Below are 25,051 nucleotides of genomic sequence, written 5' to 3' on the forward strand. Positions count from 1 at the left end.
TTAAACAATGCTGCCTTGTTATATTTATATTTATATATTAAAATATTTTAAATGCACTTTTAAAGGAACTGCTTCCCTTGGATATATTACACATTACAGTTTCATTTATTATAGGCGTTCAGTCCTGAAAAATGAGTGAGTGCATCAAGGCTCTCTAAAATAGTGCTTCTTAAGATCTCTGTGATGAAGGACCATTTTTTCTTTCTAATATGCCAGGGACAAATACTTTTGTAAAACATATTCAAATTTAAATAACTAGAAAAATAAAAAAGATGGTAGACAAAATACAAGCCCACTGATCACATGCTTGCATGTTGAGGCAATTCAAATTATTCAAAGCTCCCACACATTTACTCTCAACTTTATACTTATATGTAATAGACCAGTAACAAAAGTTCTCTGACTAGCCCTGGTGTGTGAACCAAGAAGATAAATATTTCCTAACGATCGAATACAAAATAATGAGATTTATGGCAAGTCTGCATTTTCTCTATCAAGTATTTAAATATTTATTGAGGATCTTGTATATGCAAGGCATTAAATCAGAGGACTTAGCGATGGGGTCCCACATTTGCGGGCTCATTTCATGCCTCTCTCTCCTACTCACCCCCTGCCCTTCAGAATCTTCTCTGAGTCTCTGCCTGGAATTCTCTCCTGCTTTTTGTCACCTGGCAAATTCCTACTTGTCCTTTAAATTTTTTAAATTAAGGTATTTCTTGTATTTGAGGAAAGGGAGGGAGAAAAATATGCCTGTATGTGCATCACCATGAAATGGGACATGACTCACAGAACTGGCACCTGTTCCCCTCTCCCTTCTCAGAGGTCACCACTACTCTGGATCTGGATTCCCAAGCAAATTCCCATGCATTTTTTCATAATTTTTTAAAATTAAATATGCATTTACCTATAAACTGTAATTAGTCCTATTTTTCATGTTTTAAATATTTTTATATAAATGGTGTCCACCTGCACACATTTATCTACAACGTGCTTTCTTTGCTGGGCGCTATGTGTTTGCGTTTATTCATGTTGATAAACACAGCCCCAGCTCATTCAGGTTTACTGTTGTCAATGTGGCTTTTTTTCAAAAAAAATTTTTTGTGTGATTATAAACTATGTTGCAATGAAGCTTCTTATCCATGTCTGTTAATGATACTTATTAGTGCTATTCTGAGCCTCTCCAGGTAGAACTGGGGATTCTGAAGATACACATAACACAACTCTATCCAGCTTTTAGCACAGTCTAAGAAACCACCTGCAGTGGCTGGAGAGCAGCCTGAGTTCAGAACTATGACTTAATAATTTCTGTGTCCTCAGCACCCAAAGAAGTGCTGATGCCAACCAGGCATACAAAAGCACTTACTTACTGCTTTTTATTTTATGTTTTTCCACTAACACGGTATCTACTATTTGCCAGGCACTGTTCCACATTAGCTCATTTAACCCTAACAATCTCATGAGGTTGGTACTATTATTTTCTATGCCCTATAGACCAAGAAACTAAGGCATAGAGAGGTAAAGGGACAGGGCTCAGGTCTCACAGCTCATCAAAGGCACAGCAAGAATTGAAACCAAGACAGTCTGGCTTGGTTAAACAGCTATTAACCACGGTGTTATAATACACTTCAAATTTTTGTTGGATAAATTAGTGAATGAACACAGAAGGGTAAAGCTAGCACACATTCTTCTTCATTTGGTTTTTATAAAGCATGTATGAGTGTGAAGAGGGTGCTTTCTTCCCAATTTTGCCTTACGCTCTTTGTTTTCCTGTTCAAGGTTTAATGTTGGGAATACTTCGCTTTCTTAGAAGAAAGGGCAGATTCCGAGGCTCAAAAGAAGTAACAGTGAGCCTGGTTACTGGGCACGATGCCTCCAGGGCAGTGATATTCTGACTATGCTCTCCAACCCTCTCCCTCCAAAACTCTCCTGTAGGGCTGTCTAGAGTTATTGGAAAATATAAGAAATTATATTTATGCCATTTTAGGACAAAACAAATTTTAAGAGACAAGTGTCAGTAATTCAAGTAAATAATGTCAGGTTAAAACAAGAAAGGCTGGTGAGTCAGTACTCCAATGATGGAAAACTGCTGTCATCTTAAGTCCTCCATCCTCAGCAAAGATGGATTCTACAACTTTCAAGTTACAGTAGGAGGGGTAGGTTCTGTGCAGTATCACACTGGCACATCCTGACCACAGAATCCTCACTTGAATGTGCAATTACAGTTTACAAACCAGGGCCTGGAAAAAAATCCTTCTTTCTGCCTGAATAAACTCAATGGGGGCAAACTGCTTCAGGATCCTGATATACCAGATAATGTAAGAATGATAAGATGATGTAAGAATGTAAGAATGTACAAAGGTCACATACACTTGTAAAGGATGACAGGAGAAAATCAATCTTTATATTTCAAGCAACCAAAGAATTGGGGGAAGAAAGACAACTAATTCTTGAGTAAACAAGTGTTTTTTCTTTCTTGATGAATGTGATAACTCATCAAAGAACTAGCCTCGGCCACTGACCACATAGGGACACACTCACCTTACTTGCAGCATCTCTGGCCTGCTGAATTAATTCTCGTATTCTGTCCATGTTGTCAGAGATGTTTCCCAAGGGCAACAGCTGTTGGTTGATACTTTCAATCTTGCGCCAAAGATCAGGTAGTTTGTTGGTTAACTTATTCACTGTTGGTGAGATTAGAAAACAGAAATGTAATATTGAGCATTAAGAAAAGGCTAACTACAATTGTTCTTACTGACAGTATTTGTCAAGTGGCATGTTTGGTCCCCAGATGTTGAACAGGATGGGTCATAATTAGTTACGGTAGTTCCCCCCCTTACCTATGGTTTCACTTCTCGAGGTTTCAAGCACTTGCTATCAACCATGGTCCAAAAATATTAAAAAGAAAAATTCCAGAAATAAGCAATTCATAAGTTTTGAATTGTGTGCTGTCTGGAGTAGCACCCATGTGAATCTTCCTTTTTTCCAGCATATCCTTGCTGTCTACCCTACCCACCCATTAGTCACTTAGTAGCTATCTGGGTTATCAGATTGAAAAAACATAGTATATACAGGGTTTGGTACTATCTGTGGGTTCATGCATCCACTAGGGGTCTTGGAACATATCCCCTGAGGATAAGGAGGAGCTACTGTACATGGTGAATTGTATTCTGCAATCTGGGTACCAAATCCTTTACTTTGACCACTACAGAAAGAAAAAAAAAAAATCTTTGTTTTCTGATTCTCTTTTTTTCTTCTTCTTTTTTTTTTTTGAGATGGCGTCTTGCTCTGCCACCCAGGCTGGAATGCAGTGGCACGATCTCGGCTCACTGCAAGCTCCACCTCCCAGGTTCACACCATTCTCCTGCCTCAGCCTCCCCGAGTAGCTGGGACTACAGGCACCCGCCACCACGCCTGGCTAATTTTTTGTATTTTTAGTAGAGACGACGTTTCACCGTGTTAGCCAGGATGGTCTCAATCTCCTGACCTCGTGATCCGCCCGCCTTGGCCTCCCAAAGTGCTGGGATTACAGACGTGAGCCACCGCGCCCAGCCTGTTTTCTGATTCTTAATATTAATCATAATTCAATGCCTCATGATTAAGAAACTTATATCTCCACTTTGTAAAAAAAAAAACCAATAGCACTTTCAATGTATTTTCTAAAAATTAAAAATCCTATCTGGTCCTTCCAACTAGTAGACTACCTATATGCTTTGAATATATCCTATATCATGTGGAGCTGTTTTCTAATGTTTTGGTTTCTGAGATCAGACTTTACCAGGGAAGAATGAAAATGGACCAAAACACATAACAATGGAGAGAATGGCTAAGATGTCCTGGCCAGAGAACGCCTGATACCCGAGTTATCTGCATCCGTCAGAGCCTTTTTGAAGTCTTCGTTCTGTGTGCTCCCATAGGTGTCCTTAATTCTTTCCACATCTGTCTGAATGGGGTTCAGCCCATCCAGGACCTCATCTGTGATGTCGTTGGCCTTTCTGACCATGCTCTTTGCACTACTGATCATAGCATCAATATCACCTAATGCACACACAAATAGGGAGGTATAAGTATCTAAAACGTTCAGCAAAAGAAGCCAACCAAGTACAACGGGTTAGGAAGATGCTGACCTCTCTGTATCCCACGAAGACCATCTCGGAGAGTTGTGAGATTGGTGGCTATCACTTCTCTCTGAACTGTCACAATATTCAGGGTTTGCTGTAGGTTGCTGAGAGCCGGACTGACTTCTAAAATAAAATAAAGCATTAGGAGGCAATTCCTTTGTGCATTTTTGATCCTCCATTGGTATTTGTGGCCCCTGAAGTAGCCAGTGTCTGCACAGCATTGAGTAGACTTGCTTCTTAGGGGTCATCTCAGAGATGCCCACTGCATGTGCCTAGACCCACAGCTCTGGGATCCTCCAGTTACAGAGGTCAGCAGCAAATCAGAGCCTTGAGGAAATGGTTTGGAAATACACAGGAAGAAAGAGAGAGGCTGAATAACTTGGGAAAGGCTAAACTTCTTATCCGCCCAGAGTAAGAGACTCTGTTTAGTAAAAGATGCATCTGTCTTATCCACTACCATGTCCTAGCACATAATGTAGTGTCTGGCACTAGTTGAGGCTTAATATTAGTACCTGTTTGTTGAGTAAATGAATATATGAGTGAATGAATGAATTAATAATGCAGAAAGGATCCTCTTCCATCAGAGGACAAGAGTGTTGTTGAAAGAGCCTCATCCAGGCAAATGCAGACACAAAGTAGGCATTGTTTCTGTCAATTTCCAAAATGAACGACACATTTTTAAAATTCTGTGAAAGAAAGGGAGCTAGCAGACATTCCTAGCTGATAATATTGCCATCCTTGGGTCATCGAAAATGACCAGCAAATGCTTTAAGACCATCTTGATGATTCGTGGTTTCAATTATGATTCCAGGACTAGTTTACATAGTTAGCATCCTAACCCTATTTAGCACACTGAGCCTACCTCAAAGCTCAAATTTTGTAGAGAACAACAGATGTCATACCAGAAAATCTGAATTCTTGAAATTTGTGAGGCAAATGAATGTATATTAGTACTTTTTTTGTATTTTATTTTTAATGTCTTTAATTTTTTATCATGTGAAAGAAAGAGAGAAAGAAAGAAGGAAGGAAAGGAAGGAAGCAGAAAAAGGAGAAATTATTTAATTTACAGAGGCATCATTTAATCCCTCTGAAAGGACTAAGAGGCTGAGTGAGGGCCGTGGACTCACGGATGACAACAAGAGCCTGGAGAAACACAGCGTTTTTGAAACACAGAAATTTGGTGAGATTGAGAGAGTTTAATTATTGAAGAAAATAAGTAAGTAAAATACATGAATATTTTCCAAAGATAAAATTTATGCTTAAAAAATTCTCGGCCCGGGCCGAGCACTTTGGGAGGCCAAGGTGGGCGTATCACGAAGTCAGGAGATCGAGACCATCCTAGCTAACATGGTGAAAACCTGCCTCCACTAAAAACACAAAAAAATTAGCCAGGCATGGTGGTGGGCGCCTGTATTCCTAGCTACTCGGGAGGCTGAGGCAGAAGAATGGCGTGAACCCAGGAGGCGGAGCTTGCAGTGAGCCAAGATCACATCACTGCACTCCAGCCTGGGTGACAGAGTGAGGCTCCGTCTCAAAAAACAAAACGAAACAAAAAATCCTCATGCTTCACAGTAGTAGTGATTTTGAGGACTTTTAGTTGCAAAGATTTTAGTACTTAAGAAATTTTAAAGCAGTTATTCTAATGATCCCAAACCAATGATCTTGACATGTGGGTTGCCAATGCCATGATCACATGTGAGTTAAATTAAAATAGCCTCCCCACCAAGGCCAGGCCCAAATAGGCCTATCACTCTCAAGATTTATTTATATTTATAAGGCTCTAGTTAATTTTGTATATGATGGGTGGGGGATATTTAGGATATTGGGTGGACACATGAAATTGATAAATAAATCATGAATTTAAAAAGTAGTATCTGGGCCCGGCATGATGGCTCATGCTTGTAATCCCAGCATTTTGGGAAGCTGAGACAGGAGGATCCTGTAAGGACAGGAGTTTGAGACTAGCCTGGGCAATATAGCAAGACCTTGCCTCTACAAAAAATACAAAAATTAGCTGGGCATGGTGGTGCATGCCTGCAATCTCAGCCACTTGGGAGGCTAAAGTGGGAGGATCACTTAAGCCCAGGAGTTCAAAGTTACAGTGAGCTATGATTGTGCCACTGCACTTCAGCCTGGGCAATGGAGACCCCATCTCTATTAAAAATAATAATAGTAATAAAATAAAATAAATAAAAGGTATCATCTGCATTGACACTGAGATTCAAAAACAACATTTGCTTCTAGGGCTGCCCCGCCTGGTCCCAGAGGTCATTTAAAGCTCCTGACTATCCCTGCCATTGCCAACTCCCCTTAATACCTTGCTTTAGCTTCTTTTGTGTCATCTTGGCTTCATTTAACAGTTTATCACTGTTGGTACTCAGGGTTTTAGCTTTTCTTGGCAGATCTTCCTTTATCACTGTCTGAAAGCAAAGCATTTAACAGCCTTAAACAAATGCTGTATGTTAGGAAATATGGAATAAGATTTCTATCCTAGTCTGAAACCCTTAATTTTAAGAATGAAGTGCAAAGGGGGAAGGAGCTAGAACTAGATTGTTCCCTAAAAGATACAGTTAGGGCTCCAGGTAGCCCTAACACCTATGTGACTTCTGTGGCTTGGGGAGGTGGGCCTATCTCTGGTGGCATACTGACAAATTATGTGACACTTGTTTTAGCTGCTCACTGTCATTCGTACGAAACCCCCCACGATAACAGAAGAGAGAACTTAGTTGTTTTCAGGCGTTCAAGCTTTGGGACAGAAAAGCCTTTACTCATTCAAGAAGGCTTGTCCCCCTGAACTCTGATATTTAATATTTTGTTCTTTATTTTCAGATATAGGAATTATCATATGGTGCATATAAGATCCCACAGGACTCCACAGACACACCGAGATGTAAGGCCAAATGACCTGATGAAAATGCTGATCAAGTTGTTTGCAAAAATGTTTCTTTTTGGTTAACGATCACAGCATAAAAGCATACCTGGTCAGATATAGGATATAATATTTGTTCAGGTTGAAAATTGATAATCAGTGTAATTTCTATCTGGTTTTACACATAGTTTTAAAACAGTGCTACAGACATGAAGTAGTCAAACACAGAAATTACCCATATCTAGAGCAAGTTCTATCCTATACAACAAGTTCTGATTTAAAATAATGCTTTGTTTCTATTCCTTGAGGCCCATGGAAAGAAAATATAAAAATGAGCCATCTCCACAGTGAATGTGGAGAAGCTGCTGGTACAGGTGCCCACCTGGAGGGCAGATTCAGATGCACTGGCAGCCCTGTTGGCTGCGTCCTCGGCCGCTTTGATGGCGTTGAGAATGTTCTCATAGGCGGTGGCGGCATCCACAGCACAGCGCACCAGCTCATCCCCGCTGGCATTTCTCTTGATCCTGGAAGACAGGGCAGGTTAGGCACTCCCCACAACCTTCCTCTGCCAGCAGCTGACATCCCCCCAAACCTTTCCATTTCTTCTTTTCTTTCCTTTTTTTTTTTTTTTTTTTTTTACGAAATGGAAAAAATAAAATAAAATAATATAAAGAGATGGCAGAGTCTCTCTCTGTCAGCCAGGTTTGACTGCAGTGGTGCCATCAACTTGAGCCCAGCCCCTTCCCATTTCATTTGGTAAGTGGATACCTGAGGTGATGGCCTCTGTAGCTGTGCCCAAAGGACGTGGCCAGGAATTAGCGCCCTTATTGCTGCTCTGCTTCTGACGTGGGCCTGGGGCATTGGCCTTGACGCCACCCTCCGCCCTCCACCCAGTTCTGGAGACCCAGCCAACCCAGGGGAGGGCCTTGCTTGTCTCAAGACAAGCTGCTGCGCTCAGCCCACGTGCCCTTCTGGTCTCCTGGGCCATGCACTCACTCTTCCAGCTGCTTTGCCAGCTCTTGTAAGGACTGCGCATGCTTTTCTGCCTCCTCCACAAGGGATGTTTTGCCAGCAGATCTGGAAAGTTCTCTCACTTTGTCACTTAGTTCTTGTCTTGCTTCATTTAAACTGGCAGCTAATTTTTCATATTCCTATTTTTTCCAAGTAAACAAAGACAGTATAAATTCAAGCAAAGACTGTAGATGCTGATTTCTCAAACTCTATCATTACTGATGTGTTTCCAGGGGCAACAATGAGATGTTATATTTTCTAAGCCTATTTACCATACCAGTTAATCCTTGGTCACTTCAGACAGTAGCACTGGTAATATTTCCCCAAGGTTTACCACTATCTTGAACATTCTCATTATGGTGAGAAACCCTTTAGTAACCTTTACAAAATCACAATGTTATCATCAACATAAAGTTGTAGTAAACCAAAGAACTTTTTTAATGACTTAGAAATAGTTATTGTAAAAGGTGCTTTAAAATCCTCATTGAACTGCTAAGAAATTGTATCAGTTTTTTTGATCACGTCTTAAATATCTTGTTAATAAATGCTTGTATGCTTGATTTTTTAAAAATAGCATTATAATTTTTTGTTGTTATCACAAAAGTGATTTGTTCATTGCAGACAAATTAGGTAATACGTATGAACATAAGAAGACATGTCATTCATACTTCTTTTGCAAGAGAGAACTATTGTTAACATTTCCATATATTCCCTTCCATCTAAGAGACTATACTTTGATAAAACAAAAATGTAGGTCAGCCCATTTCATTGTTTTCTCGCAATATAATTAAAATGCTTTTAGATTTTTCTAGAGAACAACTGTTTCCTCTACCTTCTGGCTTTTCTCCATCAGCTGCAGTGCAATGTTGGTTTGCAACAAAGATGAGTCTGCAGAGGTCAGATACTTGGTGAAATCACTCTGCAGGGAATTTATTTCTTTTACTTGTCTCTGGAGAAAAAAAAAATTGCTTGAGCTCCATGATATATTATCAGAAGGCATAGACAAATTTATGGGACAATAACATGTAAGTAATTTCGAAGTCAGAATGCTTTCTCGAACCTAAACATTGTCTAGGCAATTACAAAGTGATAGGAAATCAGTTCTTTTTGTAGTGGAGGTGTCTTATCATAGTTCCTTAAATGATATGCCAATGAAACAATTGCTATCACTGCTGAAGAAGGTTTCTACAGTAGGGGTCAACTTGCCCAACGAGATGGGTATATTATCAAAATCTGGTTTCTGAAACAGACCAAAAGATTTTATGTAAATAAACCATCAGCAACCATCAGCCAGTACCAATGAGAACACAGCAGGCACTTGACCGAGAGGTCACACAGAACCTGAGAATGCCAGGCTGGAAGGCTGCCAGAGTTCAGAGGCTTATAAAGTTGGGTCCTGCTTCCTTACCTTGGCATAATCAGCAACTTCACACAGACATGGTACCATCCAAAGAGGCTTTGGGAGCTAAGCATAGAGTCATCCACTAAGACATCATTTATTTTCATTTACCAACTTCCTCCTGTTTGGGGGTCTGCCCTATGTTATTCAACTATGATTTCACTGTTGTTTTATAACCCTATATAACCTCTCATACTTTTGTTGTTTTTAATTTTTTTTTTTTTTTTTTTTTTTTGAGACAGGTCTTATTCTGTTGCCTAGGCTGAAGTGCAGTGGCTCAATAATGGCTCACTGCAGCCTTGCCCCCAGCCCACCAGCGTGTTCAAATGATCCTTCCACCTCAGCCTCCCGAGTAGCTGAGACTACAGGCACATGCCACTATGCCCAGCTAATTTTTTAAAACATTTTTGTAGAGACGGGGTCTCACTACCTTGCCCAGGCTGGTCTCAAAACCCTAGGCCCAAGCAATCCTCTTGCCTCGGCCTCTCAAAGTGTTAAGATTACAAGCATAAGCCACTGCACTTGGCCTTATTGTTTTAGCATACAATGTTCACTACTTGAAATATGAACTATAAGGCCAGGCACAGTGGCTCATACCTGTAATCCCATCACTTTGGGAGGCTGAGGCGAGTGGATCATCTGAGGTCAGGAGTTTGAGACCAGCCTAGCCAACATGGTGAAAGTCCGTCTCTACTAAAAATACAAAAATTAGCCAGGCATGGTGGTGCCAAACATATATATATATATATATATGAACTGCAAAATCCAGAGCTCTAAATTCTGTCATTGCAGCTTGTGTATGTGACCTGTACTTTTATTTCCTATAAAGCAGATTATGGCTTAAAATGCCTTTGCTGGTGATTATGATAATTATGTTTACATATCTGACACAAAAAGTAAATTACCAAAAACATAATATATACTTTGAATTAACTATAGCAATATTAATTTCTCATCTATTTGGCAACATTATTCCTCCAATACTCTTTCAGCCGGGGATGCAGGTGAAGCAGTTTGCACTGCTTTGTCTGTGGTTTAAGTTCAGAATCTTTTCTGGTAGCTGAAGACTAGAAATGACTATGGTTTTGCACTTAATGCTTTGTTCCTGTCTGATCTGGGTCTGAGGTGGTATAATCAGATGTACAGACAGGTGCCTGACTATGTCACTTTGTTAATAATAAAGATCCCTGCTTCTCTCATCCTTATTAACGAAACTGTGCAGCTTCAAACTGTGAACTCACCTGGATGGCTCCCAAAGCTCTCTCGTTTTCTTGGTTCAAGCCATTTGCCTGCTTGGCTCGGGCAGCTGCCTCCTGCAGCCGAGCGCGAAGGTCACTGAGTTTGGCTTCGTATTCATTTAAAGAATCCCGTATACTGTTAGCAAGCCCATTGTTCTCCCCCTGGTGGGTTTTCTGCCAGGTCCTTATCCGGTTCAGCACTGTAATACATCACTTCATGTTTTCTACTTGACAGAGGAGCATACTGAAGCTGGGTTATAAAGACTATGAAGGGAGAATCGAGTTTCTACTCATTTCTTGGTTTTCCTTGAACTTTGGAGGGGATGGGAAAGGAAACTCACATTGACACAGACCTGCTATGTGCACTGTACATGTTGCCTCATTTAACTTCCACAGGAAAACAATAAACTATCATTCTCACGTTTTAGATAAGGAGATGGAGGCCGTGAGAAACGAGATGGCTGACCCAAGGTTACATGGCCAGTCAGGCTCAGGACTTGAACTTGAGCTGGCTGCAGGGGGTAAAGTGCATGCTTCTTCCACTGTGAATACTGCCTATTTACAATTAAAAGCCAAGACTCATATTAAATTTGAACAATAAAAATTTAAGCAAGAAAGCTGCTAGTATCTATATATTAACCACTGATACATCATTTTATTAAAGAATAAATACCAGTACCTGAAAAAATATGCACTAAACTAATATTTCTCCGTTTTGAACTAATGAGGCATTTTCTCTAGTCAAAACCTTTTGATGTATTCTGTTAATTTCTAGTATATCTTTTTTTTGTTTGTTTTTGTAATACAAATTTGAACATCCCTAATCAAAAAAGCCAAAATCTGAATTGCTTCAAAATCTGACATTTTTTAGCAATGACATGATGCCACAAATAGAAAATTCCACGTCTGACCTCATGTGACAGGTTTCAGTCAAAATGCAGTCAAAAGTTTGTTTCAGAGGCTGGGCGCGGTGGCTCATGCCTGTAATCTTAGCACATTGGGAGGCCGAGGCAGGCATATCACTTGAGGTCAGGAGTTTGAGACCAGCCTGGCCAAAATGGTAAAACCCTGTCTCTACTAAAAATACAAAAATTAGCCAGGCATGGTGGCAGGCACCTGTAATTCCAGCTACTCCTGAGTCTGAGGCATGAGAATCGCTTGAACTCAGGAGGTGGAGGTTGCAGTGAGTTGAGATCACACCACTGCACTCCAGCCTGAGTGATGGAGTAAGACTCTGTCTTACACATACACAAACACACACAAGTTCATTTCATGCACATAATTATTAAAAATACTGTATAAAATTACCTTCAAGATATATGTATAAGATGTAAATGAAACATAAATAAATTTTATGTTTAGACTGGGGTCCCATCTCCAAGAGGTCTCATTAAGTCTATGCAAATATTCCAAAATCCAAAAAAACCAAAAATCTGAAACACGTCTGGTCCCAAGCATTTTGGAAAGGAAAACTCAATCTGTAGTAGTGCTAATACCAATTCGTGATTCAAAAATTCAATAGTGGTGAGGTGACCATTAATTATGATGTAATGAGAAAACTGGAAAGAGGTGAATGAGCATCAGAAAAATACAGTTAAGAAGGAAAAAGAGGCAACCATATCTAACTTTTAGAAGAATCTTCTTTTTTTTTTTTTTGCATGATGGTAAGCTGTTATATTCTTTTTTTTTTTTTTTTTTTTTTGAGACGGAGTCTCGCTCTGTCGCCCAGGCTGGAGTGCAGTGGCCGGATCTCAGCTCACTGCAACCTCCGCCTCCCGGGTTCACGCCATTCTCCTGCCTCAGCCTCCGGAGCAGCTGGGACTACAGGCGCCCGCCACCTCGCCTGGCTTATTTTTTTGTATTTTTAGTAGAGACGGGGTTTCACCGTGTTAGCCAGGATGGTCTCGATCTCCTGACCTTGTGATCCACCCGTCTCGGCCTCCCAAAGTGCTGGGATTACAGGCTGGAGCCACCGCGCCCGGCCGGTAAGCTGTTATATTCTACAGTGTCTTGTTAACCTGGGTCTCCTGGGAGCTACTGATTTTCACCACGTGATGCTCTAACAGTAATATTCGCTGAAACCATGAGGCCTTCCGCCTGCAACGGAGAACTCTACATTGTACTCTGTACATCGTGTTTCAAATCAATTAGAACGGACTGGATAAAAGAATTTGGGAGCATTCTTACAGAGCTGCGACTCCCTTTTATCAGCTTCTGCTTCTCTCAGGTGCTTTCCAAAGTTCCTGTTCCGCAGTTCCCTCATCATGCGCTGGGCTTCGGCCCACTCTCTGGAAAAGTCACCTGAAGGCACGTTGTTTCCCTCTCCATCTGGCCCTGAGATCTGCTTTAAGAGAACTAGGAAACATCAAATGGTTTATTAAACTGGGAATTCTGGGCTCCAGTAGGCTACTTAAAAAAAAGAAAAAAAAAAAGGCAGAAACTTCTATGGAGATTTTATATTAGTTTTTTAGTATCATTATGGGATTCTTTTCATAATGTTGAAATCTTAAAGGGAATTCTTTTAGTGTACAATGAAGGTTATGCAACCAAAAAACTGTAATTGGGCTTAGTAACTCTTCTTACTGTGCACATTCCGGATGACAGTTTTAATCTTCATATCCAGTTCTTTTGCGCTTTGTATTGCCCGATTAACATTGTTATATAATGTTTGTGCTTTTCTGGAATTTACTTGAGCCTATATGAAAAACAAATGGATTAGCAACAAATTAAGTCAATGAAGAAAGATAAAAATACTTTGAAAGCAAAAAAAAAACCCAAAGTTAAATGGACCTAACACGTTACCTTTTCTTGCAAAGTCTCAAATTCCTGATTCAAATCAGTCAGTTCTCTTTCCAGGCCTTCTATTTTTGATCCATGGTTTGAAATGGTAGAACGGTAGTTGAGCAACTGATTCTGGAAATAAAACACAAATAAGTGTCACTTTACAGTATAAATTAAGACTAAATCCTATCAACCTGGTCAACAGGGTTATAACTGAAGAATCATTTGGCAAGACCATTGTCAGTTCCACACACACACAAATGTGGTTCTTTGAAATAGGTTACATAAGGAATCTATTTTCTGATGTACACTGTGATATGGCTCTAAAATAAAGTAGCAAATGTGAAGAGAGAAGAGCTACTTCACTTGAATTAATGACCTAACCTTAGAGAAATGAGGGTAATACCACTTACCCGATTAATTAATTTCCAGATTCTATAATAAATACAGTTTTTTAAAAATCTGCAGTTAACCTGACAACACTAAAAGCAGTGCATATGGCTACTTGAATGAAGGAACCATTAAGAATCTATTCAAAGAATCTCATCCAATAGAACCACAGGGAACTCAGAGCTCATGTAGCTGAACAGCCTCATGTTACAAATGAGAAAATGGAAGCCCAAAGAAGTCTGACTTGTCCATGGTTGTATAGCCCATCGGTGATTGCTTCAGGACCATAATCCAGGTCCCTTGCCCCTTTTTTAGGCTAAATTGCCTCAGTACTCTTAGACTCTTAGACACTGCTGCACATAATATCTAGAATGATGATTATTTTCAAGTTTTTGGAAAAAAGAATTGAAGCTTATAGAAAAAAATGATATTATTACCTCAATAAGTATGTTAGAACCAGTGCTGGGTAAAAGAATACAGGCTTTAAATAAAGCCTAGGTCCAAACCCTAAGTCTGCCACATAATAGATGAGCCGCACTAAGCCTTGCTCTTCCATTAGTAAATCGGGGATTATCATATTTAGCTGCAAGGTTGATTCTGGTGATAAGTGAGCTAATGTATTTTAAAATGTCATGTATACATGGGCATTTAAAACTGTTACTTCCCTTCTTATATGTAATCTTTCTTAATTTTCTCATGTTTGTGTGATATGGCAAGAAGATAGTTCTATTTTAACTTTACTACGGGGAAAGGGAGGCAAGTCATTTTATAGATTGTCAGCAGAACACCTGGATAAGAGGTGGAGTGGGTAAAGCACGGCCTTTAGAATTTGATCGTGATTTGAATTCTTCTAGAACCACCACGATTTTAGGCAAGATGCTCGGCTTCTCCATGCCTGTTTAATGAGAATAACACTAGGTTCCTCATGAGGAGGTTGTGAGACTTGAGTAAAGCCCTTAGCACAGGGTGTGGCACACCGCATGTGTGCAGAACGGTGAAGGCTGCAGGGCTGTGTTGACAAAATCCAAGCAACCCAGTGGCTTCCTTTTTTTTTTTTTTCCTCAAGACATAAATGCTTTTCCCCTCCTCTTCTCCATATTAAGTCTATAAACCTTGGACTAACATTATCCAAAAGGATAGGAAAGAGTCATTTTTCTAGAATAATCTGTTGCTATATATACTCAGCTATAGCCACTAGAATCAGTCCTAAACCCAAAAGTACTTATTAAACTTTCCCCAAAGCCTTGTTCACTGTGTCTAGACTAGAGCTGATCTAATCTACTGAATTATTTTACTTCAATGAGTGTATTCTTTCATTTCCATGATTTTCAATTGGGTCTTTTCATATCTACCCCTTCTTGTTTGATTTCTGGTGGTTTCCCCCCTCAAATTTCCTAATTTCTTATTCCTTCTATTGGGTGTTATTCTGCAAAGTCATTTTTAGATTGTCCTATTGTTTTTATTTTATCCAAAGTGAACTCATCTCTTGACTGCTGCTTCTGTTGGGCATCTTTCTTATTACTTCTCTGCTAACAATGTTTGCAGGCTCATTCTGGGTGGCAGTTCCCCTTTCTTTGTGCTCTCTGGGCCCTGTCTAGTGCTCTTATGCTTATGACCACCCCTACTCGAGCCTCTGACCCGCAGTCTAGGACCAGGTCTTACTTTGGCAGTTTAGGATTTGTATACCATGGTGGCACTGACAGGATGTAACATTCCAGCACAGATCCAGGTCTGTAGATGTGTCCCACCCCTACAGCTTTGCTAGGCTCTCATACGGCCATTACCCAACGATGAGCACTGGGCAGTTTCCAGGCTGCTTTTTAGCTCCCATTCATGGACACAGCATCCCCTATTTCCCCTGAGGGAAATAGGTTCTATTACTTCTTAGGATACCCTCTCAGCCACCTTCCGTCTAAGTATACATACAGCATTCACCCAAATGGACCACATTCTGAGCTATAAAACAAACCTCAACACATTTAAAAGGAGTGAAATCATAGAAAGTGTGTTCTCTGACCATGAAAGAGTTAAATTAGAACCCAGTAACACAAAGTTATCTGGAAAATCCCCCAATTTGGATATTAAACAACACATTTCTTTTTTGTTTTTGTTTTTTAAGATGGAATCTCGCTCTGTCACCCAGGTTGGAGTGTAGTAGCACCATCTCAGTTCACTGCAACCTCTGCCTCTGGGGTTCTAGTGATTCTCCTGCCTCAGCCTCCCAGGTAGCTGGGACTACAGGCATGTGCCAACATCCTGGCTAATTTTTGTATTTTTAGTAGAGTTGGAGTTTCACCATGTTGGCCAGGCTGGTCTCCAACTCCTGGGCTCAAGTGATCCACCCGCCTCGGCCTCCCAAAGTGCTGGGAATACAGGCATGAGCCACCATGCCTGGTCAACACATTTCTAAATAACACATGGGTTACAGATATGTCACAAGGAAAATCAGAAAATTCATTGAATTGAATAACAATGAAAACATAACATTACAAGGTCTGTAGGATACAGCTAAAGCAGTGCTTAGTGGTAAAACTGATAGGATTATATGCCTATGTTAGAATCAAGAAAGATTTGAATCAATAAAATAAGCTTAGGAAACCAGAAAATGAATAGCAAGTTTCACCCAAAGCAAGCACAAGGAAGAAATTAAAAAAAGGATAAGAACAGAAATCAACGAAATTGAAAACAGAAAAACAATGGATAAAATCAATGAAATAAAAGGATCAACAACACTGATAATACTCTAGCCAAAATAATTAAGAGAAAGAGATAAGATGTAAATTATCATTATCAGAAAATGAATGAGAAGGCATCTTTATGGACTTTACAAATGTATAAAGGATAATAAGGGAATATTATGAACAATTTTATGTCAATATATTTGGTAATGAAGATCAAATTGACACATTCTTTGAAAGGTACAAATGACCAAATACCACTTAAGAAGAAACACATAGCCCAAATACTGTAGTCTCATATCTATTCTTTGAAAATTAAATTCACGGTTTATTTTTAAAAACCACAACTTCCAACAAAGAAAATTTCAGGCTCACATGGCTTCACTGGAAAAATTCTATCCAACATTTAAAGAAGAGTTAATACCAATTTAACACAAACCTGTGTTTGAGTCTTCTGAATGCAAGACACTGAAATAAACGCTCTATGAGAAAAATTCACCTGGATGTTCAGTAAGTATTGTTCACCTAGATGTGTTAGTTTTGTGTGTTCACAAAAATGACTTTCCACCAGGAAAACTCTTATCTTCATTTGTATCAGAGGAAGGAGGACTGTTGTGGGAAGTCAGGGACCCCAAATGGAGGGACTGGCTGAAGGCATGGCAGAAGAATATAATTGTGAAGATTTCATGGACATTTATTAGTTCCCCAAATTAATACTTTTATAATTTCTTACGCCTGTCTTTACTGCAATCTCTGAACATAAATTGTGACAATTTCATGGACACTTATTACTTCCCCGGTCAATACCCTTGTGATTTCCTATGCCTGTCTTTAATCTCTTAATCCCGTCATCTTCGTAAGCTGAGGAGGATGAATGTCGCCTCAGGACCCTATGATGATTGCATTAACTGCACAAATTGTTTGTAGAGCATGTGTGCTTGAACAATATGAAATCCGGACACCTTGACAAAAGAACAGGATAACAGCAATGTTCAGGGAACAAGAGAGATAATCCTAAACTCTGACTGCTGGTGAGCTAGGTGGAACAGAGCCATATTTCTCTTCTTTCAAAAGCAAATAGGAGAAATATCACTGAATTCTTTTTCTCAGCAAGGAACATCCTTGAGAAAGAGAATGCGTCCCTGCAGGGAGGCCTCTAAAATGGCCACTTCGGGGACAGCTGTCTTTTACGGTCATAGACAAAGGGATGAAATAAGCCCCGGTCTCCTGTAGCACTCCTAGGCTTATTAGGATGAGGAGATTCCCGCCTAATAAATTTTGGTCAGACAGGTTGTCTGCTCTCAAACCCTGTCTCCCGATAAGATGTTATCAATGACAATGCGTGCCCAAAACTTCATTAACAATTTTAATTTCGCCCCATCCTGTGGTCCTGTGATGTCGCCCTGCCTTCATTTACTTTGTGATATTACCTTGTCAAGCATGTGATCTCTGTGACCCACACCCTATTCGTGCACTCCCTCCCCTTTTGAAAATTGCTAATAAAAACTTGCTGGTTTTACGGCTCAGGGAGCATCACGGAACCTGCCGACATGTGATGTCTCCCCTGGACACCCAGCTTTAAAATCTCTCTCTTTTGTACTCTTTCCCTTTACTTCTTAGACCAGTTGATGCTTAGGGAAATTTAGAAAAGAACCCACGTTGAATATTGGGGTTGTTCACCTAGATGTGTTAGTTCTGTGTGTTCACAAAAGTGATTTTCCACCAGGAAAACTCTTATCTTCATTTGGATCAGAGGAAGGAAGACAACCCCTGAGCCTTTCCAGGAGTCAACCTCCTCCTTCCTGCTTATGGAGAATCCACTCCCGCAGCATCTCTTCCCCACGTATCTACTGTCAGACGCAGGGGATTTACCCTCAGGTCCTTGGCCTGGGTCTCCACGTGCCTCATCTGCTCCAGAAGCCCCGCGCTGGCACTCAGGCCCTGCAGCTGAGACTTGACCAGGCGGAGCTGCTCGCCCATGGTGGCCAGGTCGTTCAGGAGGGTCATCACACAGCTGTCGCAATCTGTAGGGGCCACAATCAAAGGCAAATGTGCTGCGGGGGGAGCCGTGGGACTGTGAAAAGACCCCAAGTGCTATGCAGCCCAGTTGGCACACACACAGATCATCACAGGTGACAATCACAGCCCTGGTCTTCTCAGGGAAGGATGTGGATTCTGAAAAAAGGAGAGCCCTATGCACAGGGAGCATTTTAGAAATGGATTTTCCATGCAACCTGTTGCTTACTTTATACATGAGGAAAATAATAATAGCCTTCAACTATGGGATGCTTGTGATTTACCAGGCATTGTGATAAGACATTTACAAGCATTTCCCTAATATCCCTATAAGGTAGGTCTAATTATCATGTTAACTTATCAAATGATGAAACTGAGGCTTGGAGAAGCAGGGTCACCCACCGAAGGTCATACAGAGAGAAGCTGATTTGACCCTAAGTAGTCCTCCTTCCACCTCCTCCCACCCTTACTTTCTCAGACTGGAAACTGCATGACCCAGCATGGGGCTCACATATCTTAAACCATACCCCACAACTTGGAAAGGAGGAGGAGGGGCTGTCTTTTCTCACCATCACATTCTTCTGCAGGGCTGCTATCTTTGGGTTCTTGGTTTATGCAGTCTGAAATCAGAAAATAACCAAAGAAGACAATGTTATTAAACTTATTCTTCATCTGCTCTTTAATGTGGTTTTCAGAAAAGCTAGTGTTGCAAGGTTTTATTAGTTTGGTGCAAAAGCAATTGTGGGTTTTGCCATTACTTAAAATGGCAAACCTAATAGACACCCAACTACCCAGCATCGCTAGCTCTTCCTTTTCCCTCCCTCACCCACGCCAGTGCCCAGAAGCTTTCTCATCTCCCAGCAGGCTCGCTGCAGGAACTGCTTTTGTGGCCTCCGTGTTATATATTCACTTCCTTCACTACAAAGGTCAACTTGATAAAGGGCCATGTTTTCTTATCAAACCAAGCCTCTCAATCATTCACATTAGGCCTTTCTTCATTGGAGAGCCTCTTGTATATTCGTGCTGCTTCTGGCATCATTCAAGAACATTGTGCAAACATTCACTGAGCAAATTTAAGCATTTACAGTGTGCCAGAGCCCCATGCTAGCTGCTGGAAATACAAAGATATCAAGACAAAATCCCTGCTGCTCTGTAACTTAACAGTCCCATGAAACACGAGGGCAGACAAGTTACAAAACAGTGCGACAGATGTGGTGATAGTGATGGGCATACAATGTCAGTGGGCCCATGCCACCAGCTACAGCACATATAAACTGAGTTTGTGTGTGTGTGTGTGTGTGTGTGTGTGTGTGTGTGTGTGTGTTTGGCTGGAGGGGAGTGGGAGAGTCTCTCTCTGTTATCCAGGTTGGACCACAGTGGTGAGATACCGGCTCACTGCTATCTCTGCCTCCAGATTCAACCGATTCTCCTGCCTCAGCCTCCCAAGTAATCCAGGTTGGACCACAGTGGTGAGATACCGGCTCACTGCTATCTCTGCCTCCCAGATTCAACCGATTCTCCTGCCTCAGCCTCCCGAGTAGCTGGGACCACAGGCACACACCACCACACCTGGCTACTTTTTGTGTTTTTAGTAGAGACGGAGTTTCACCATATTGGCCAGGCTGGATAAGCTGAGCTTTGAGATTCTCAGCTACAGTGAAGCCTGCTGGTCAACCCTGGGCATTCTTGACCCCTTCCACGTGTACCCTTTTCCCCATGCCGTGCCTTCTGACATTGACATGTCCTCTCACTTCCCCCTGAACAAACTGTCTACCTTCACAACAGCAAAACTCTATGCTTAACATTTTCCTGGACAAGCTGCAAGAGGCTTTCACATCTGTTATTGTCACCAGCCAATAATATTCCACACTTTGCGTGTATATACAGACATTTTAAGCCACGTTTACTTTTAATTGTAAAAACTGATATAAATTAATTATAGAAAATATGGGGAAGTCAGGAAAATGAGATAAAAGCATCATCCTTGATCTTGCCACACAAAGACAATGTTCCCTTTATAAACATTTGTATACATTTTAATTTATTATATATATCATCATGGGTTCCTTTTTTAAAAAAAAAGCCTTACTCGCTTTTTTTTTTTTTTTTTTGAGACAGAGTTTCACTCTTGTCACCCAAGCTGGAGTGCAGTGGTGCTATCTCAGTTCACTGCAACCTCTGCCTCCTGGGTTCAAGCGATTCTCCTGCCTCAGCCTCCCGAGTAGCTTGGATTACAGGCATCTGCCACCATACCTTGCTAATTTTTATATTTTTAATAGAGATGGGGTTTCCCCATGTTGGCCAGGCTGGTCTCAAACTCCTGACCTCAGGTGATCCACCCACCTCAGCTTCCCAAAGTGCTGGGATTGCAGGCGTGAGCCACCATGCCCGGCCATTCGCTCTTATATGTACATATTGTGATATTTCTATTTCCTCAGTTAGTCTGTAAATGGCTTCTGGCCAGCAAGCATGGTCTTGTTTCCTTGAAAATTTTCAACAACACCCTGAATAGTTTATGGGGAACTAGGCTTCTCTGGATGATTGATTTATTAGTGAAATTTTCCCAACAAGCTTGCATTTTGACCACCAAGGAATATGTCCATTATTAGTTGAAGAAAAAAAAAAAAAAAGAATAAAAACAACAACAACAAAACTCTAACAGGAATAAGCAAGTCTCATACATGAGCATCTTCTTCCATTTTGGGAACAAACAGTTACTATCCTCATTTCAGGTTGCTGATTTGTGTTACTGGCGTGGGGGAAGTGAGGGTTGCAGAGGCATTAGTCTGGTGAATAAGCTGCAAGTGATGTTGAAGCTTCTTGAATACCTCCAGTGACAGGATAAATCGCCTCCTTTTAAAGCAATCTGTTTCATCTTTAAACATTCGACATTTCTTCCTTAGAATGATTTAAAATAGAGCTCCCTCTTGCTTCTACCCTTTGCTCTAAGTTCTGTCCCTTATGTCTCAGAGAACAAGACCAACCCTTTCCCACACGCCAGCCTGACAAACATGTCCTTTCCAGCTCTTCCTTTCACTGCCCTGGCCAATCCTTCCTCATATGACACAGTTCCACATCCCTTCAGAGTCTTACTCTCTTTCTGAACAACTATAGCTCTTCTATTGTCTTCTAAAGACGTCACTAACTCTCACGTGAGGACTTACATGAGCAGGGTGCCATGGACCCTGGCTTTAGACACCGGAACTCAGTGAAAACAGTGCGAGCTATCTTTGGGGCCACACCACACTCTAACCTACCCTGCACTGACTGCTGATGGCAACCTGAAGCCTTTTTACACCTCCTGCTACTAAGCCAGTTACCACTTATCACATAGCTAAACGTTTATTTATTTTTTCCACTCAACTATAGGACCACACCCTTATCCTTAACATCATTTTGTCTGGTTGAATTGACCCATCATTCCAGACTGTTGAGGCCCTTTTGAATTCTGAATGTGTCATGGGAGGCACTTTCTACTGGAGAAGACCAGGGAATTTCACCCCAAAATATGGCACCCTGGTAGGCTGATTATTTTAAATTGAAGGCCCTTGGAGACCAGCAGATGCCGGAAAAAACTTTACTCTGATACCCACTTATCTTCCCAACATCCAGACTTGCCAAAAATGAAAACAAACTACTTCTGGTTTCTTCAATGAGTTTTCATTAACTTAACTCATATTTCAGGGAGAAAGACTGAAGTCTGTCAACACACCTGGACAGGCTCTTGTCACAAACCATTGTCTGTTCTGTGGGCCCAGAAGATTTTGTCCCAGGCCTTACTGTATGTTCTCTGAGTCCATTGAGTCAGTCTAAAAATCATTTACCATTACCCTCAAAATCATCCACATTTCCACATCTCTTTCCCCTAAGAAGAAGGGTACGTAAGCATCTACACCTCACTAGGTTATTGGGTAATCATTGTCCTGTGATTCTCTCGTGTTACACGCATTAAAATAAAATTGTGTATGCCTTTTCTCCTATTAATCTGCCTTTTGTCTGCTGATTTTCTGCAAATCTTCTGCAGGTGAGGGGGAAGTTTTCCCTTGGTCCCTTTACTGTTCTTCCCAACTTTGTGTCATCTGATAAATGGGTAGGCATGCTTTCCATATTTCCATCCAAATAAAAAATGTGGAGCCAAGGATGAAGTGCTGAGGCATGACAATAAATACCTCATTCTAGACTGGCATTAATCCATTTACTCTGCATTCCTTTAGGAATAGTCACTTGACCAGCTGGAATCCACACATCCAGGGTTTAGTTCTTCGACTTGTCCGTAAGTATAAGATGAAAGATTTTATCTAAGTGTTTGGTGTTACACTACATCGATAGCATTTTCCTGATGAATCCTATTAATATTCTGTCAAAGAAGGAAGAGGATAGTCTTCCTTTTTGGTCCAAGTTGCTCCTAATAAACCCATCCTAACTCCTGCTAATTATCTTTTTCTTAATGTATAAAATCCACCCCAATTACCCACCCACATCCCAGAACATGTACTGCTGTAAGATAAAGAGTATTTCAATTTCTTAAGACATGCACAGGAAAGCTGACGTGACAATATCCCTACAATATCAAAGGGAGATCTCAGCAAAATCACTGAAGTAGGATCTGAAGTTATTTTGGTTATGATCAGGTAAGTTTTAAAAACAATTCACTTTTTTTAAAAAAAAGTGCATTGAAACAGGTTACTTACCAAAGCTGAAAATACTATTTAAGCATTTCCAGGGTTGTCAAAACCAGGGGACAACTTGCTGGTTGGAATTGTGTATTACACATCCTGAAAATGTGTGCTTGGGTTCTGAGGCTGTTAAGTTGTACCAGCTTTATAAATGCAAATTAGCAGGGGTGTGGGTCGACCTTACCTCCAGTCAGGGGATCACAACTGCCCAGCTGGCCATTGTTGTTACAACTGCATGGTTGGCAGCTACCTCCGAATTTCTGGGGATTCCCGAAATATCCCGGTGCACACCTACACAAAATGTAGAGAGGAGGAGAAACACCCAAATAACTCATCGTTTATCCCAACCAATTTTCTCAATCTTTAGCTCTGTGTTTGGGATATTGTAACCCATTGGGAGGAAGACTGACATAGATCTGCAAGAATGAATATTTCTCAATACAGAGATATTTACCCTTGAATTGTCTCACAGAAATAAACTTGAAGTAAGATCCATATAATTTCTAATTTTTTGGATGAGGGAAGACTTTCTTAATATTTTTCCTTCCTTCCCTCCTTCCTTGGATGAGGGAAGACTTTCCTAACCTCCCTCCCTCCCTCCCTCCTTCCCTTCTTTCCTTCCTCCCTTCCTCCCTTCCTCCCTTTCTCCCTTCCTCCCTTCCTCCCTTCCTTCCTTCCTTCCTCTCTCTCTGTTGCCCAGGCTGGAGTGCAGTGGCATGATCATAGCTCACTGCAACCTCGAGCTTCTGGACTCAAGTGATCCTTCTGCCTCAGCCTCCCAAAAAACTGAGACTACAGGCACATGCCACCATTCCTGGCTAAATTTTTAATTTTTAGTAGTGATGAGGTCTTCCTATGTGGCCCAGACTGGTCTTGAACTCCTGGGCTCAAGTGATCCTTCTGCCTCAGCTTCCCAAAAAACTGGAACTACAGGTGCATGCCACCATGCCTGGCTAATTTTTTAATTTTCAGCAGAGATAAGGTCTTGCTATGTTGCCCAGACTGGTCTTGAACTCCTGGGCTCAAGTGATCCTCCCGCCTCAGTTCCCAAAGTGCTGGGATTACAGGCACGAACCACTGCACCTGACCTGCACTATGTAAAGTCTGCATAATTCATATTTGCACTAATTGCTGCCGTGCTGTATATAATGATTCTTAAACGACTGAGAGCAGTTACAGCTGCTACCTTTGGCCCTGAGCCTTTGTTCTTCTAGGTAGTATAGTAATGAGAACTCATTCCTGATTTACAAGTTTAAAGATCACATTTCCTTGATTCTTAGACTATTTAAAAAAAAAGTCAAATAAGCACACATTAATTTTCCTGGGGTTGGGGTGTCAATTACAATATTTCCATTAACAAAGTTCCACTCCCCATCTAGTCACCTGCAAATTGTCATTAAACTGATGTGTGGTGTCTTATCATCAATGGACTTGATAGACTCAAGGAAATATGGCATTTATCTCATTTCCCAAAATGTAAGCACTGCATCAAAAAAAATTTGGCAATTCCAACACATGTCACCATGTACTTGTAATATACTTCACCAATGTATTACCATGGATACACTGGTGATATAACGTAAAGGATCAGAAAGATCTGGCTGCACTCCTGCCTCCACACTCCACAAGTGTGATCCTGGGCTGTTGCTGTAACCCTCTGTGCTTCAGTTTCTTTACCGGTCCCCCCACAACCCCCATGAAAATATAAGCTCCATGAAGACATGGAGTTTTGGGCTGTTTTGCTCACTGATACATCCTTAGCACCTGGCACATATTCATTCATTTGTTGAATGAATAAATGAGTGGACTAATAATACCTATTTTGCTCAATGAATATAAGAGATCATGTAATAAAGAATCTAGCATAACGTTTGC

General features: G+C 40.9%; 1 protein-coding gene across 4 annotated transcripts in view; it reads right to left on the minus strand.

Moving 5' to 3' along the window:
• LAMA3 (laminin, alpha 3) overlaps window positions 1-25,051 on the minus strand; it is a 271,074-nt gene that overhangs the window by 42,794 nt on the left and 203,229 nt on the right. For 2 of the 4 annotated variants that reach the window (XM_011988080.1, XM_011988083.1), the window contains 14 exons: window positions 23,361-23,467; window positions 19,070-19,120; window positions 18,357-18,508; window positions 13,438-13,548; window positions 13,219-13,330; window positions 12,823-12,990; window positions 10,639-10,835; window positions 8,831-8,947; window positions 7,984-8,138; window positions 7,370-7,511; window positions 6,436-6,538; window positions 4,125-4,241; window positions 3,856-4,035; window positions 2,539-2,681 (listed from right to left, as the gene is read on the minus strand). In XM_011988080.1, coding sequence (XP_011843470.1) covers window positions 2,539-2,681; window positions 3,856-4,035; window positions 4,125-4,241; window positions 6,436-6,538; window positions 7,370-7,511; window positions 7,984-8,138; window positions 8,831-8,947; window positions 10,639-10,835; window positions 12,823-12,990; window positions 13,219-13,330; window positions 13,438-13,548; window positions 18,357-18,508; window positions 19,070-19,120; window positions 23,361-23,467 — 1,855 coding nt within the window. The remainder of the gene's footprint in view (window positions 1-2,538; window positions 2,682-3,855; window positions 4,036-4,124; window positions 4,242-6,435; window positions 6,539-7,369; window positions 7,512-7,983; window positions 8,139-8,830; window positions 8,948-10,638; window positions 10,836-12,822; window positions 12,991-13,218; window positions 13,331-13,437; window positions 13,549-18,356; window positions 18,509-19,069; window positions 19,121-23,360; window positions 23,468-25,051) is intronic. The other 2 variants (XM_011988082.1, XM_011988084.1) reach the window with 1 other exon arrangement.

This window comes from Mandrillus leucophaeus, unplaced genomic scaffold (assembly GCF_000951045.1).
Source record: "Mandrillus leucophaeus isolate KB7577 unplaced genomic scaffold, Mleu.le_1.0 Scaffold322, whole genome shotgun sequence".
Taxonomy (NCBI): domain Eukaryota; kingdom Metazoa; phylum Chordata; class Mammalia; order Primates; family Cercopithecidae; genus Mandrillus; species Mandrillus leucophaeus.